Source organism: Scomber scombrus, chromosome 2 (genome assembly GCF_963691925.1).
Source record: "Scomber scombrus chromosome 2, fScoSco1.1, whole genome shotgun sequence".
NCBI lineage: Eukaryota > Metazoa > Chordata > Actinopteri > Scombriformes > Scombridae > Scomber > Scomber scombrus.
In genome coordinates, this window is record NC_084971.1 from 437,449 (window position 1) to 455,254 (window position 17,806).

At 39.6% G+C, this 17,806-nt stretch overlaps 2 protein-coding genes across 2 annotated transcripts; both read left to right on the forward strand.

Annotated features, from left to right (window-relative positions):
- The first annotated feature begins 802 nt into the window (after window positions 1-802).
- chchd10 (coiled-coil-helix-coiled-coil-helix domain containing 10) lies at window positions 803-3,977 on the forward strand. The gene is made up of 4 exons (XM_062430805.1): window positions 803-1,014; window positions 2,296-2,515; window positions 3,328-3,469; window positions 3,781-3,977. The coding sequence occupies exons 1-4, from the start codon at window positions 974-976 to the stop codon at window positions 3,798-3,800; spliced, it is 423 nt and encodes a 140-aa protein (XP_062286789.1). The 5' UTR covers window positions 803-973; the 3' UTR covers window positions 3,801-3,977.
- Window positions 3,978-6,272: 2,295 nt separating this feature from the next.
- On the forward strand, window positions 6,273-10,785 carry ddt (D-dopachrome tautomerase). The gene is made up of 3 exons (XM_062431584.1): window positions 6,273-6,449; window positions 8,850-9,025; window positions 10,489-10,785. The coding sequence occupies exons 1-3, from the start codon at window positions 6,342-6,344 to the stop codon at window positions 10,559-10,561; spliced, it is 357 nt and encodes a 118-aa protein (XP_062287568.1). The 5' UTR covers window positions 6,273-6,341; the 3' UTR covers window positions 10,562-10,785.
- Window positions 10,786-17,806: the final 7,021 nt, after the last annotated feature.

The following is a 17,806-nucleotide window of genomic DNA, read 5'->3' on the forward strand; positions in this document are numbered from 1 at the left end:
TACAAGAAAGCCAGTGAAAAATGTCCTCCCAATATTACACCAGATATGGACAAATTAAAAAGAGGTGAGCCATGTACATCTATCCAACACAGAGGCAATATTGATGACTAAAATGCATTCAGCAGCTCTCTTTCTTTCTTTTATTTTTTAATAAGTTGTAAGTGTAATGTAAGTGAGGAATAACTTTGACCTAAATGAGTTGAGCTCTGACATTTACCGAATATAAATTGTATCCTTTTCAAACTTCCTTCCCGTACACTCTTTTTAGCAAACTGCCAAACCATCACTGTCACCATAGTCACTGTAAAACTGTTCATGAGCTTCTAGGGATTTGTAACAACGGCTTAACCAATTTAGCCAAACAAAACAAAAGGTAAGCAGGCAAGCACCATAGCACCATAGCAGGAACAGGTAAATAACACATTTGTCAAAGATGGTGTCCCTGTCCCAACGTGCTTCACATTCTCTATTAGCTACTGTATCCAAACCTGTGAATAATTCAAGTAATACAATTGATTTGATTAATAAATTACTTTTTAATGTCACACACACAACACAAGTGACACAAACTGTAGGCCTACCCCCCCTGACACACACACACACACACACACACACACACACACACACACACACACACACACACACACACACACACACACACACACACACACACACACACACACACACACACACTCCAGTCCAGCAGGCGGAGGAAGAGGCACAGTAGCAATGCTCAACCCTCACGAGGAGAAAATATAAGAACGTCGGGATAGTCCCGCGACATTTGCATCGGCAGTCGGCAGTCGGCAGGCACAAGGTCACTGCTGCTTTCTAGATCCGAGCTGAGCCGGTCAAAGCCGAGCCTAGCCGAAGACAGCGTCCTGTCATAAAGCACGCTCTAGAAGCGGGGATTGAACTCTGCGGTGCATTTGAAATATTGATACCCGCACAGCTAAATTAGTGTTACTCAGAGATGGCCAGAGGAAGCCGCAGCCGTTCTTCAGCTCCAGCAAGGTAAAAACACTGAATAGTTTCCTCAGGTCTTCCCCAGTCAGTGGTGCTGTTACACTGTAGCGGCTTCCACGGTGCATGTTTAAAACTCAGTTGTGCTCGATATAAGCTCAAATATTTGAAAACATTAAAACAGGTGCGACTCTGTTAGTAAACCTGAGATAGTTTGTCCAGTTAGGTCAATAACTGTCCTACACAGCAATGAGGTAAATTAAATTATTGTTGCGTCATAACCCCAGTCAAAAGTTTGATCTTGGCAAGGTCACATCGTAATCTTTCTTTAAGGCAAATCAGAGAGCTGCACAACTGTGTTGTATATTCCCTTATGCTTTTTTTTCCTTCTGAAGAGAAGTTTTATAGTGGGAGTAATCTACATCTCTGCTCGAGTGTTGTATGGAGTTTACGTAATGCCAAACATACAGTGCCATATGTTATAGTATTGGGCTTTTGGACACAGACAGTTATTCTGCAAAAGTTTAACCACAGTGGAGAAAGAATTGTTCATGTATTTTTGGCTGGTTATTAAGTGTATTGTAATTGTGTACATTCACTGGGGCCTCAATATAAAAGTGCTTGTTAGTTCTAATGTGGCAACGGATGTCACTGAGCCTTACTAATGTCACAATCAATTGCTTGTATATAAACAAAATATTATGATGAATTAAGATTATTTGGAAACTCGGATGGTAGCTTTTGTTGGTATTGCCCTTGACTGAAATTGGTCAAAACTCCAGCTTGACTTGAGGTTTTAACCTCAGTGTGATGTGTAACACTGTGGATACCAGTCATTTAGTCCATCAAGGCATTTTGGTGATATTTATTGATTATTTGTATAAAGGTATTTTTTAAGCAACATTTCTCTCCTGCTCCTCCAATGCAAGAATAATACAGTGTTATCAATTGGATGCAGATGGGTTTTTCTACTCTGGAGTGTTCCACAGACCCCACAGACTCCACTCTGTTACCTTATGACAGATGTTTGACCTTAATTTTGAAATGTTATTGACTAAACAAAGAGGTTGGTATTTTCTCTGCATATAAGGCTGAAAACCCCTGACTGACAAAACATAATCATTATCATTACAGTACACTACATGATGATACATTCCATACTTATATTTTATACCCTACTATTCTGATAGAGCTCCAGGTGACAGGAGAGGTGTTTGTGTGGTGGAGTAGACAGTTCTCTTGGTGGCGTTGTCATTTATACAGCAGATTATGTAATGTTCCTTTCAGCCTCTCTAATGCATGGGAAATGTACTGTTTTTGTTCTCTTTGTAGCCCAGCTCCATCCCATGCTCCAGCTCCCACTCACCCACCTCCTACTGCCCTGGCCCCAGCTCCAGCTCAGTCCCAGGGGCCAGGCCTCATGGCCCAGATGGCTACCACAGCTGCTGGGGTAGCAGTAGGTTCGGCTGTTGGCCACGTGGTTGGAAGTGCCCTTACAGGAGCGTTCAGTGGGGGCAGCAGCAGTCCAGAGCCTGCCAAACCTACATACCAGGTAAGAGGTGGAGTATATATATAGTTCACGTCTGCTCTAACACCCACGTGTGTTGTATTTGCAAGTAATCAGTTGGTGCATAGCCTAATGTATGTACTGAGAACTTATGTAGATGGTTGATTATTTGAAATAGTAAAAACAGAGATAAAGCTTTGCAAAAAAGGAAAATGTTTCAGTTTCATTTCATAGAAGAATGGAATGAAATGACATTGGGAAAAAAAACCTGTCAATAGAAAAGCTCTTCAAAAGCATCTGCTACCCTTAAAACACTATGGTTCAGTTTCTCAAATAGAAATGAAGACTAGTCCTAGACTAAAGACAAGGTTCTGTGAAAATATTCATTGAATAAGAACTCTAGTCTTGGACTGAACTTAATCCCTGTCTGGAAGTATTTAAACTTGGTGTCTGCATTAGAGAACAGCAGGAATAGTTATGTGTGGAGTTTATTATAATGCTAAGTTTCACAAATCAACTATATCAGTAGATAGCAAATATGCAGTTACATCTCTGTCTGGTAGTGCAACACAAAGGAAACATTTTCATATAGGGTATAGAGTCATTTTTGCCAAATTTGTATCAGTTGCTCTAACTTACATTTGCTGTTGGATACTGTCATAAATAAACAGTTTATTGTTAAATAAAATACAGAATATTGGAAAAATAAAGGCCTGTGTTTTCTACCCTTGTTGCTTGTGAAGTTGTGGTCAACCAGAAGTCCCAACATTCTTTTCTAACTTTCTAGCTGCTCTGCTGTGGTGAAATGTGATTACACCTCAGATATGTTATGTGTTATCTTGATCTCTTGTATCCAGGAGCCCCCGCGGCCTGCTCCAGCACAGCCAGGCCCTTGTCACTTTGAGGTCAAACAATTCCTGGACTGTGCCACCAATCAGAATGACCTGAGTTTATGTGAGGGCTTCAATGAGGCACTCAAACAGTGCAAGTTCTCCCATGGTGAGTCTGTTCTGAATGTTAGAGCACCGCTCAGCACAACAGTGACTTTAACTCAGAGAATTGTGGTCATAGCATTAGATTATTGACCTTTGACTACTATAGAATTATGCATGTGAGCTTCATGTAACACATTCTAACTAAATTTGGTAGTCATAACGACATGGCAAGGTTTGCTTGATCGTTTATTTTTTACTGGTTTATTTTTTATAAGGATGTACAGCTAGTTGTTTGACTTGTATATATTATATTTAGAACATGTGAGTGTGTATCATGTTTCATGTTTCATGTTTTGTTGTCTTGTTTTTCTGTAGGTGTGACATCACTGGTGTGAAGACCGAGCACCATCATAGACACACACTGATATGGTTTAATGACTCAAACATTTAAATGCTGTACCTCAGGCAGTGAGCATTCTGGGTTTGTTTGTTTTGTATGATGACTGTTAAATGAACAAGATGTTTTTGGTAATGTGTACAGTAAACTTAAATAAATGGCTGCTAATTGCAAATTCTGTCAGCATGTGTTGTATTGATTTCTGTCATGGCCACATTGTTACTATGACTTTTTTTTTTAACCTAAAATTGACCTAGAGTGAAATATTTATTTTATTGTTGTTGTTTATTTTGAAATGTCTGTCTAATGAAAAAGTGGAGCAGCAGAGGCACTCTGTCTTGGACCTTCTGATGATGGATGTCCCTTATTTCATCATTCCTCGCTTCTTGATCCATGGTTGACCCAGAAATCCTTCCTGACCACCATCATGAAAGCTGTTGTACACACCCTTTTATTGTATATCTGTTGAGGATTGGACGCTGCACCGGATCACCAGTTTTATAGTGCCGCAGATATATAACAGATTCAGCCCAAGTGTATTACTCCCAAATTTTGTTTACGTTCTGATTCGCCATCAAAAAAATCCAGATCAGTTCTGCAGTGTCAGATCCCTGTTACTTCCCCTCAATTATCTGCTGGATCCACACCACTCCTGCCTTTTTTATTTATTTATAAATATCTAGTTTCAGTACCCACAACACAAACCCTATACAAAAATATAGATTTATCACATTACTTTCAAGTATTCAGTTAAAGTTTGTATTCTTACATAAGAATTAGTCACATTTGATCACATCTGTACGGTAGCCCTGAAGGGCAAACGACAACAACAAAAAGAAAAACACAACTACTAACAAAAACACAACAACATTAACTCCTAATGGAAAGGGTAGGTACCTGCTATGACAAGGATCATTGCTGATTGGATTCCGTTAGGAGTTAATGTTGTTGAGGTTTTTTTAATGTCGTGTATTCTGTCATAAACTCCTTGTGAGTTAAAGTTCTTAACACAAGAACAAATTACATTCCTCATTTTTGTTTTATTATTCCACTTGCATGCATGCAACCATAATTATTAATCATGTTTAAGCAACATTTATTAAAAATGAAAACACAGAAGCAGTATAAAAGACTATAACATGCTTAAACTACAGACAGCCAAAGAGATGTTATACAAGAGGTTTTTTTGATAGAATTGTATAAATGGACATACATTTGTGTACCAGATTATGGTGTAAAGGATATTTCGGGGAGCTTGCAGCTTTTTAGCTGAAAGGTAAATGTGACAGAAGTATTCAACATATCGTTTGGAAAAAGGTGAAGGTACGGCACTAATAAAAAAAAAAGTATTGGAACGATGGTAGGAAAAATGGGATAGGGACAGTAAGGGGGGATCATATTATAAAACACAAAAGACAGCACCGAGTGTTAAAGGGATAAATAGAATGGAGGAAGTAGTCCTATCCAGATTAAGGTTTGACCACACTGGCTTAAATATGTTTCCGTTGGAGAAAGTCAATTCACAAGAGCTAAATAATTGTTCATATTGGGATACATAAGGTCAAGCATTGGCCTTAACATGGGTAGAAACAGCACTTAATTGTGGCAGAGAGACACTGTCTTCTCTTTTTCTTGAGACTTGGCCGACTGTCTGGTATTTGGGGAGCAGGAGCCATTCTGACAAAGGTGAGGCAGTGTTGCTGTGGTAACTGAGGTCAGAGGACATGGCTGTCTGGCTCTCTAGGCCAGGGTGAGGTGACTGCATCTAAAGCCATCAGCGGTCAGATAATCATGACCCTGGAGTACAGTGTGTTTACATGAACTGAGGCCCCATGTCATGTGATCTGAACTAAAGAAGTATCTATTTCTCCTTGTTTTTAAAGTAACGAACCAACAGGCTTATTCCATATACTGTAGATGCATTGGGTTTGACCATTTATGGGCATACAGTTTTCATGGCACTCTCTGGAGGCTTAAAGACTACACATGGAGGAGATCACACACCAAAGTGGGTACTGAGTGAACTGATAATTCCTTAATTCTCATTGGCCAAGTATCAAACATTTTCAGCATAAGACATCCTGGGCTCTTGAACACTTTCTCCACTGATGAGATGAATAAACAAAATTCTCAGTATCAACAAGTATGTATGCACAGTAATATAACAGAAAATATAGAACATGTAATAATTTTGCCAAATGTAATGAAGACAGGGTAATATTTCACCAAAGGGTGAGACAGGCTGGATGAGGATGGAAGGAATATTAGGAACAAATGGTGGTAAGGTGTGGGAAACACGGAGGGGGTATAGTTTCCCAAATAATACTGAAAGGTTTGATATAGTATCTATTTATTTTATTTTTCCCAGAATAATGTATTATCGATCCTGTTCTACATACTCCTGTACAGTAGGTGGCAGTATGCACCTTGAATTGGTACTGCAATCCGCCAGTAAAGAAGAAAAAGAACACGAAAAGTAAAGTTGAAGACTTCAGTTCCAGCATACAGCCTATAGTTCCAGCACAGTATACTCATCAAGATGCCTTTCATTGACATAGAGAGTAATCTAGCAGCCAGCGCCTTCACCGAGGAGTTCCTCAAGAAGCTGTGCACCTGCACCGCGGCTGCTCTGGGCAAACCAGAGGAAGTGAGTGTTATATTTTTGATTTAGCAATGCTCAATGTCAAAGCTATGTGCATATCCATAGCCTATACCTACTGGATCACAGCTGGTTGGATTACTACCCGACACATGGGCGCATGAATACGCTCACATGCAGGCCTATTTCTTTTTGTAGGAGGTTTACAGCTAACACGGAAAGCTTATCACGTCCACCAACACTGCAAAGCCAGATTTCAGCATTTGAATGTTCGGAACCAAATTATATTCAACAGATCGATGAAGGCCAATGAAGATCATTTAATGTTGGATATTCAGACATTCGGCCAGGTTAATGCCCAATAACTCTTGAGTGAGCTCATCAGTACTAACCAGGTTTGTTGTGCATTACAGAATAAAGTGTGACTGACGCTGCATAGGACATGTTTACCTCACGATCCGTTGTTTAAGCGTATTGCTTTGGGAACCTTGACATTATCCAAGGTAAATGACCAGCTGCAGTTAGGGACCGTCTCTAAAGTGCAGACAGCTCAGTCAGCAGAGTTTACCAGCCTCCTCGTAATATATGGAGTATATATAGTATATATACTATATATAGTGCTGTAAGGTTTGGTGTTACAGCATTTTTTCATGAGACACTTCACTTCCAGTTTTGTGTTAATCTGGGTCTTTTCCCTCTAGATGCACAGCCTCCAATTTTCAGTAAATGCATTATATTGACTCATGGTGCAATATTATGCAATATGGCCCAGTTAGCTATTACAACCTGTTTTTCTTAACCCTTTACACACCTTTTGTCCAAGACGTTTTCATCTCCTACTACATGTACAACGGGCTGCTTGATTATGGAAAAAATCATAATCACGATTATTTGGGTCAAAATTGAAATGATGATTATTAAAACTTATTTATTAAATGAACTTATTAAAATGCTGCATTTATTGGACATTTCTTGTCAAAAAACACTTTAACTGAGGACTTCCTTGTACTTTCCTCTTCCCCATATGGTATGGTGGAGATAAGTATACAATTATTATTTGGTTTATTTGGTATTTATCTTATTCACTAGTGTTTATCTTACTTATTCATCTTTCTATTTTTATTACAACAAAACATGAACATCACAGTTTAATACTGTGGTAAAAACCCAAAAATGTTTTTTGTCACATTTAAACTTTTGAATTCGGCTTAATTAATTTTCTCTCCAAGCAGCAGCCTTTTATCTGCCGCTTAACGCAACACACAGCAGAACATGTGCAGAGATATGAGTGCTGCCTTACCTCCAGTTTTGCTTATATGGGACAATGAGCTATTACAGTTTTACAGTCATCTAAAGATTGTAATGGGAATTCTTATTATTCATCTTCTCTGATAAAATGAGTAACTATGTCATATGATTAGGTGTGTGTGTGTGTGTGTGTGTGTGTGTGTGTGTGTGTGTGTGTGTGTGTGTGTGTGTGTGTGTGTGTGTGTGTGTGTGTGTGTGTGTGTGTGTGTGTGTGTGTGTGTGGAGGTCATAATCTGCTGACCATGACACCATTTATGTTACATTAGCTGTGTGTGTCATAACCTGCTGATTGAGTGTACATCATGCATGTTATAATCTACTGGTTAACCATTGTCCTGGTTGTACAACACATTATGACGTGTCTATTGTGCTGACATTGTTCTGATGGTAGAACGTTGTTCACGTCTTAGCTCTGTGGGTTTAAGTCTGTACAGCTGGAGTCTGGGACTCCAAAAACCTCAAACCTCCCTGTCAAAAAGGGAGGTCCTTTATGATTATGATCAATCATTAGATACTACAAATAATGAGTAAACCAATCTTGCCACGTTTGTTAAATTAAGAGTTGTCTCTGAGTATGTACCTGACACGTCGTGAAAAAAATGGAAAAATGTTCGGGTGAGGATTAATGATCTCAATAAAAAGTTATTGAAGTCATAAATCAACCAGGCCAAATGTCTGAGTATCCAACATCAAACTGTCTACACCATGGTCCAATAAAGTTTCAATAGGAATTCTTGTTGAGAAGCTGGCTGCTTAAGGTTCACAAATTAAAGAGACATTGACAGTGACTGCAGAATTTGAAACTTTATTGTCCATCCAAACCTTAGTTTCTGCAATGCAAACAATATATAATACTAACTAAATAAAAATGTTTTAAAGAAAATGCTACTAACTACAGGTAAACATGACATGTTTCAAGTTGTGGTCGTATTTGGTGGCTTTAAACACACCTGTTTGTAATTTGGCAAACAAGCAGAAGAAAAGAATCGGTCACATTCTAGTAGTTATTCTGTCCACCAGGAACTGAGGAGCTGACATCCAGCCAGCATGAGAGTTCATTCCAGAATTCACAACAGCTATGACGATCCATGTTTGACTGCTGTTCTCTCCCTAATGTTGGTTCTGGTTGTTGTCTTTCAGAGGATGAACTTGGTGGTGAAGCCCCAGCTGCCGATGCTGATAGCTGGCTCCTGCTCGCCATGTGTGATGCTGTCAGTGTCGGCTATCGGTGTGACTGACACTGCTGACAAGAATAAGGAACACAGTGCCAAGATCTTTGAGTTTTTGACCAGAGAACTTGGTCTGACTGAAGACAGGTGAGCACTTTTTGAGGTCACCATCAGCTTACATAACAATGCCTGCACTGAATCTCACACTCCACTGTTTACATTCTTCTGCTACCACTACTTTCATTTGACTTTTTGAATAAAAAAATGGGGCCTCTGTTTTCTATACATGTCTTGAAAATGCATTTAAAGGGATAGAACTGTACACACACCTATAGATAGAAGTAAATACAGAGGCTGACTATTTTAAGTATTCAATCAGAACAATAAAGACTGATTGATTGATATACTAAATAAACTGAACCACCCCTACAAGCTTCTTGGCTATTCACTTTAGAAAAGTTGTATTTTTTATAATATTGTAATATTTGTAAGAGGTGACTGCAGACAGTAACAGTTCTTCCCCTCTCACAACATTCCTTTCATAACACAAATTAAGAGCCATGTTTGACTCTTTCTATCAGATGGTAGCAGGTGTCATTACTGTTAATGACTGGTCAGACCTCAGTGTGGCATAGTGACATTCATTTTCATGTTTTTATGTAAGGGGGGCTCTTAATGACATTGTTAATGACTATATGTGCGGCTAGCCTGTAAACTAGTGTGGCTGGGGGGGAAACCATAAACATTTTGGCACCAGCAAGCCAAAATAACTTGCAACACTCGCTGCTTGCTACCAGTTAGCCAGCTGACTGGCTCGGTTGCTTACTAGACAATAGTAACACATTCAAGGATTGAAAGAAACATATTTGACTGTGCTGCTTCTCTTTTGTGGAGTTTATTCATTTGTTATATTAATCAGGGAGCAGAGGAGTCCAATCACCTGCTCGTTGCCTCACTGCCAAGATGGTGTTCAGTTGGTCAGTTGGTCAGTTGGTCAGTGGTGAAGTGGTTGAACTCTTTCTGAAACCACAGCAGAGATGTACAGTATTTAGTGATAACAGCTATTCCATGTTGTTGTTATACTGTAAATGCTGTTCTGACCAGGTCCTTACAATACAAACTCTTGAGTTATCTCTTTTTTTGCCTATATATTATTCTACCCAGTGTTACACTACCACATGTTTACCATGAGCTCTGTGTGGGTTTTATCTACAGTTTGGTATCTGAGCCAACCTGTTCTCTGCTGCCAGTAGGAAACATCCTAACTCATTTGATCATACTTGTGCTGATCTGTGTAATTAACAACAAGAAATCAGAACAATCTCAGACACTTGTTTATATGTCAGCTTCACTTCAATTCACCAAGTACAATATGTGACCTCATCCTGCTCTTATCATCCTGATAAGTTTGTTTGCTGCACTTTTTTTTGTAGATTAGCAAAAGTCAGTGTGGTGCAGAATGGACTGTCCTAGTTAAAGCTACAACATTTGACGGCATTCATGATACTACAGATTCACTCAGTTCATGGACTTATTATTATCTCCAAATTGTGTTATTTTCCTATTTGCAGGAATGGGTAAATGATTGACAGCTTTCTTTTAATTCACAGGATTGTTATTCAGTTTCACGCGCTGCAGCCTCACCAGGTCGGGAAGAAGGGAACTGTCATGAGCTTCTTGTGAAAGACACCTTCATCTCATTCCTCAAAGACAAGAAGATCAGTATTACACACTAATGTGGAGTTGATTATTTTGAATATTAGATACTGTATTTTAATCTCTAGTCTTAATCATGTTTTACCCATCTGCACTCTGTTCTGAAAGCTGATGCTGTGATTAAGCAGTGTTTCCTCGAGGTTGACTGTCTTCTATTTTACAAATAAAGATAGAACTTGTTTGGTTCATTATCGCATGTCAGTGCCCAGGTTTATTCAAAAAAACAACAACCCCAAAAACAATTCATTTGTAAAATACTAAGTGTGTTATCAATACTTTGTTTGGACAACAGCAATTATATACTTTAAGTGTCTGCTCTGTGAATGTCTGAGCAGCAGAATCTCAGCACAGAGCAGCAGAGTGAGACGTCTGTCCTTCTCCTGCTCTCTGCTGTAAACACACAAAGCTGTTAGCAAGCAGCTGCTCTCATGTCTCCCCGGGTCTCAGTGCTTGTTTTTTGGCAGAAACTCTCCTACTTTGTACCTGCTCAGCCTGCTCAGCTGTAGCCTCACCGTCAAACACGAGGTGCCAAATCAGACAGAAGTTGAGAGAAAATTGTGGGAGGAAAAAGTAATGCACGCATGAGACGTTAAGTTCTTAAAAATGAAGTTTTATGGTCTGTCATTTTGGTAATCTTTAATTTTTTTTTTAGTCAATGTTTTTTTATTGTAATTTCAGACAAATACACAAATACAGTTAACACTTAGGACAAAAAACTCCACAAACAAACAAACAAACAAACAACAATAAAAATAATAATAATAATAATAAAAATAAAAATAAAATCATACATTACACAGAAAAAGTCCACATAGTAGTAGTCATCTTGTACAACCGCTATTCAGAGCCAAGGTGCATTGTAAGTTGTTCCACATGTGAGATAAAAGGTTGCCATACAACATCAAACTTCCTCATTGATCCATTCAGTGTGTATCTGATTTTTTCTACTTTAAGAAAAAACATGACATCACAGATCCATCTGCCAAAAGAAGGGGGCTTGTCATTCTTCCAATTTAAAAGAATGAGTCGCCGAGCTAAAAGGGAGGAATAGGCTATACAGTTTAGTTGTGACTTTTGCAACAGTAAGTCCTCTGATGGAATGCCAAAAAGTCCAATGAAAGGACAGGGGTCAACAGTTGAACCTGAAATTGCAGAGTATACTTCAAATATTGAGGACCAAAAAGCTGTTAAACTAGAACATGACCAAAATGTATGGTACAAAGTGGCAGGTGCCTGCTTACATCTGTTACAATTAGGGTCAACCCCTGGAAATATTTTAGATAGTTTAACCTTGGACATATGAAGCCTATGTACAATCTTAAACTGAATAAGACTATGCCTTGCACAAATGGAGGAAGAGTGAATTCTTTGAATGATGTCAGACCATTGACTTTCGGTTATGTCGGCATCCATATCCTTTTCCCAGTTTTCTTTTATTATAGATAATGAGCAACCTTCCATTTCAAATATCGCTGCATATAACCTTGACACTGTTCCCTTCGCCTCAGGTGGGATTTCAAGGACAGAATCAAGTGAAGATTTTGGTGGGAGTGAGGGAAATGGAGTGATGTGATTCTGTATAAAATGTCTGACTTGTAGGTATCTGAAAAAGTTACTAGTTGGTAAGGAAAACTCCTGTCTAACCTGATCAAATGACATGAAAACACCATCCTTATATAGCATCTTGATATTTAAGACTCCATTTTTAACCCACCTCATAAAGGTATTATCTAAAGAGGCTGGGAATAGGTGGTTGGCTGTAATAGGAGAATAAACTGACATAGAAACTAGCCCATAACGTTTTCGGAACCGAGACCAGATTTTTAAGGAGTGAAGAACTACTGGGTTCTGACAAGACCGGGGCGAAGGTAGGGGAAGAGATGAACACAAAAGAGCTGAAAGTGAGATTGGACTGCAAGAACTAGACTCAATTTGTAACCAACCAGGCAGATCCAGGGTTGATATATCCCACCGCCAGCACAATAAGCTTTTGATATTAGCAGCCCAGTAATATATTTGAAAATTTGGTAGAGCCATCCCGCCCTGTATTTTAGGTCTTTGTAAAAACAATTTCCTGATCCTAGGTGTTTTGTTATTCCAAATAAAAGATGAAATAAGACTATCAAGCTTTGTAAAGAAAGTTTTTGTAAGGAAACATGGGATGCACTGAAACAAAAACAAGAATTTGGGAAGGATATTCATTTTAATTATACTGATTCGCCCAGCCAAAGACAAGGGCATTGTGGACCAGCGGGTGAGATCCTGTTTGGTACGCTCTATGAGTGGGGTAAAATTGGCCTTCAGAAGCTGAGAGTGTGACTTTGTTACACACACACCAAGATAATAAAATCTATTATTAGTCACTTTGAAAGGTAATAAATGAAGTGAAGTCTGAGTGGCAACTGTAGTAATTGGTAAGAGCTCACTTTTTCCAAGGTTGAGCTTGTACCCTGAAAAACTGCCAAAGTCTTTAAGGATATTGATAATATGTGGAATAGATACAAGTGGGTCAGATATATAAAGAAGGACATCGACAGCATACAGTGAAATTTTGTGTTCCTGATTTGCTCTGAAAATCCCTTTGATATCTGTACACCAGAGCTGTTCACAAGTCATTTTTTACAAGTCCAAGTCAAGTCTCAAGTCTTTGAGGGTCAAGTCCAAGTCAAGTCTCAAGTCTCTGGTCAAGAGTCCGAGTCAAGTCTCAAGTCTCTCGCCAACACTAAATCAAATTCAAATTCTGACCTTAGAGCTTTACAATCCTTCATCCTGATCAGTTAGCCTTGCGAGCACCTGCCCATGTCTGTTTTTGTGGTGTTTTAACTGTCTGCTGTCACTGAAGTTTGTATGTATGTATCTGTTTGTATGTTGAGATGTCCTCTCCTGAAACTGTCACCAAATCTACCTTCAGGTATTAATAAAGTTACCTTGACCTAGACCTTGATATAGGACAGTATGAAAATGTATCAATTGTAGGTTCACTATAGAGAATCTACTGCAATGTGATGTGAAGAAACATACACTAAGAATTATTTCAATTCCATAACTGTATTTTCTTCAACAAAAAACAAATATTTTAACAATGTTGTAAAATATAACAAAATGAACAAAACATGAACATCACAGAAACACTGCACTGCAGTTTAACACTGTGGTACAAACACACCTTTTATCTGCTGCTTAACACAACACACAGCAGGAAATGTGTGGGGATATTATAAAATATATATATAAAATGACCATAGTTAACGCAACGTTGTGTTTTTTAATAATTAGTAGCGGAGCCACTAAGTTAGTGGCACTAAATAACGGAGTTGCAGTGGTTTCCTGTCTGAGCTTTCAAAATAAAACCTTTGCTATTGTGCGCTTCTTATTATTATTAACAAACAAATTTGGGGCTTGTCAATTACAGGAGAAATGACGGGAGGGCGGCGGGAGATGGGTTCGAAATATGGGAGAACCAGGGAAAAACAGGAGTGTGAAGGCTTTGTATCCAAACGTAATGATCTGAGGCACTCCTGCTGAACTTGTCGCACTCGCCACAACTGACGTTGGTGTTTACATCTAGCTCAGAGCCAGAGATCATACAAAAAGATGAATGACAGATAAATAATGAGAATAATAATAATAACATGAAATAAAAGTTGTTCGCGAGTCTCAAGCCTCGAGTCCAAGTCGAGTCTGAAGTCACAGTTTAGTGAGACTTAAGTGCAACTCGAGTCAGAGTCGCGAGTCCGAGTCCCCAGCTCTGCTGTACACTGCCTGATGAAGGTTGCAAGAGGCTCCATTACCAGAGCAAAAAGTAGAGGAGAGAGCGGACAACCCTGTCTAGTCCCGCGCTGAAGAGGAAAGTATGGGGAATAGGTGTCATTAGTTCTGACAGAAGCCAGAGGTGAAGTGTACAACAATCTGACCCAAGAAATAAAAGTTTCTCCAAACCCAAACCACTTCAGAACATAAAACAAATAATTCCACTCGACGCGGTCAAAAGCCTTCTCGGCGTCCAAAGCTAGAAGTGCTTCTTGGTGCTGAGAGGTGGATGACGTGTAAAGGATATTGAATACACGCCTGACATTAAAAAATAAATGTCTGTTTTTTATAAATCCACTTTGGTCAGATGACACAATGGTGGGCAAAACCGATTCAAGACGGAGAGCCAGCACTTTAGCCAGTATCTTCACATCTACATTGAGAAGGCTTATTGGGCGGTAAGAGGAACAATCGTGGGGGTTCTTGTCTTTCTTAAGAAGAAGGGATATAGATGCCTGGCGTAGAGTTGGTGGAAGACATTGAGAATCTAGACTATCATCAAACACAGCTTTGAGTAAGGGGGCTAACTTTGCTGAGCACTTCTTATAAAATTCTGTAGGAAAGCCATCAGGGCCTGGACATTTCCCACTCTGCATACATGCAATGGCTTTGGTTATCTCTTCTAAAGAAACAGGGCTATCCAAAGATTCCCTTAGCTTTTCATCCACAGTAGGGATAGCCAGGTCTCTGAAAAAAGTATCCATTAGACTCAGATCAGTGGGAGGTTCAGATGTATACAAATTAGAGTAAAAGTTACAAAACTGTTGATTGATGTCTGTTGGGTCCGATAATAATCCTGACTCAGAGTCAATTTGATCAATGACATGACTAGTGGAAGTATGTCGCAGACTATAAGCAAGGCCTCTGCTGGGTTTCTCTCCATATTCATATGACATATGTCTAGATTTTAACATAGCCCGTTCTGCCTGTCCAGTTGAAAGCATGTCAAATTCAGCCTGGTGCAACATTCTTTGTTTATAAAGCTCTGGGGTTGGGGCGGAAGCATACGCTTTGTCCACCTCAGAGATGAGTTCAGAAAGTTCTGTTTGTCTGGCTATTCGTGCTTTGTGGATACTGCCATTGAAGGAGATGATCATCCCCCTCAGGTAGGCCTTAAGGGTCTCCCAGAGCAATGAAGGGGAGGTCTCATCATTTGAGTTGGTTTCTAAGAATATGTCTATGTAAGTATTAACAAAGGCAATAAATGACTCGTCAGACAAAAGGAGTGGATTGAGCCTCCATCTGAATCTGTTAGGTCTATGGATGGGGAGAGTCAAAACTAATGTAACAGGGGCATGATCAGATATCACTATACTATTATAATCACAGGCATTTACCAGGGGCAGTAGGGTTTTATGTATGAAGAAATAATCTATGCGTGAATAGGTGTGGTGCACAGGTGAAAAAAAAGAAAATTCCTTCTTTGTAGGGTAAAGGTATCTCCATGGGTCAGACATTGCACAACATTGTAAAAAGTCCTCTATGCATTCTGCCGTTTTTGATCTAGTGACTATGCGAGTGGAAGATCTATCCAATAAGGGATTGATTACACAGTTACAATCACCAGCTAATATGAGTTGATGAGTGTCTAAGTACGGTATACTGGACAGGAAGTTACTCATAAATTTAGAATCATCCCAATTTGGGGCATAAACACAAGCTAATGTCACAGGCAGACTATGGAGTTTACCAACCACAATAACAAAACGGCCATTAGGGTCTGATTTGGTTTCAGACAATACGAATGGTACTGATTTATTAATCAGAATCCCAGCACCCCTGGCCTTACCCTGAAATGTGGAATGGTATACCTGTCCCACCCAGCCTCTCTTCAGGCCAATATAGCCAGACCCACATAAATGAGTCTCAGTGAGGAAAGCTATGTCAGTTTTCAAGAGTTTAAGGTGAGCAAGGACTTTGGTGCGTTTAATAGGATGGTTAAGTCCTTTCACGTTCCAATTGGTAAACTTTATTGGCTGCCCACTCCCCCTATAGGGTGTATTTGAATTAGCCATATTTGGAAATGTAGATATTGAAGTATGGCAATCTATGTTGTAACAGATGACATCTATGACTCAGGGAACAGTAATAATCAAAGTTAAATGCAACCACAAGTGGACAAAGTGAAAAGAAAAATAACAGAGAAAAAACAAAAAAGACACTTACCCCCCACCCCCCAGCACTATCCCAAACAAAGTGCATAAGCCCCAAGAGAAACATGCTCAAAATCACTAGCTTGGGTCTTAACCTAAACAGACCCAAAGCTCAGCAAGCAATCAAATAAAAATATAGCAGTGCAAAATACCATGAACACAGCATAATCAAATGGGTAAAAAAAAAAAAAAAACTCAGGTAGTGTAATAACAGCTAAGCTGTGCAATAGGCTACAGTTACCCCCAAGTCCAATGTTTAGACTACAAAGTGCAGCCTTGCATTTTTATCTTCCTTTTACGCTCAAAACAAATAAAAACATTTTTAGGAAAAAAAATAAATAAAAATGAACCCGAATAACTCAAAGTCGAGTTGACTCACTATTATGTGTTATGTCCACAATGTACCTGATCATGATGATGGGAGGATGTTATCCTTTATATAGGATACTGCCAGTTCGGGATTAGTGAAAGATTTCTCCTCACCTTTGAACGTGACACGAAATATGGCTGGAAAACGAAGACCAAACTTGACATCCTTGTTACCTTTAAGGAGCTGCTTCGCCTCGGCAAACGCAGCTCGCTTCCTGGCTACTTCTGGTGCAAAATCGGGAAAGATGTGCACACGCTTCTCCTTGTAGAACAGCTGCTTCTTTTGACTTGAAATGCGGAGGATGCGATCCTTCACGTCCCCATGGTGTACTCGAATTATGAACGGCCTTGGCCTCTCACCGTCTCGAGGTTTTGGTGCCAGCGAACGATGGCCACGGTCAAGGCGTGGTGTGTCTTCCAGGTCCAATATCTCCTTCAATGCAGCCGCACAGAATTGTCGCGGGTTGTTCTCCTCTTTACCCTCCTCTATTCCAATTAGGCGTATATTCTGACGACGGCTACGGCCTTCCAAGTCCAAACACTTCTCTGTCAAGCCACACACTTCTGACTGCAATCTTTTCACTGTAGTTTCGAGGGTCATGACAGTTGAGCTCCACTCTGTGGCAGACTGCTCCAGGTCATCAATGCGTTTGGTGTTCTGAGAGTTAGCAGACTGTAGAGAGCTGACGGTGGTATGTAACTCTTGGCGAATGGAAGCTATTTCTTGACTAAGGGCAGCCGTCTGAGTATCCATTTTTGTTCCCAGAAATTCAATCGCCGACATAATTTTCTCGACAGATTCCGAAGAATTTAGTGGTGCTGCATCATCTTCAGTGGGAGGGCTAGCACCCTTCTTGCTAGTCGAGGACTTGTGCGTGCG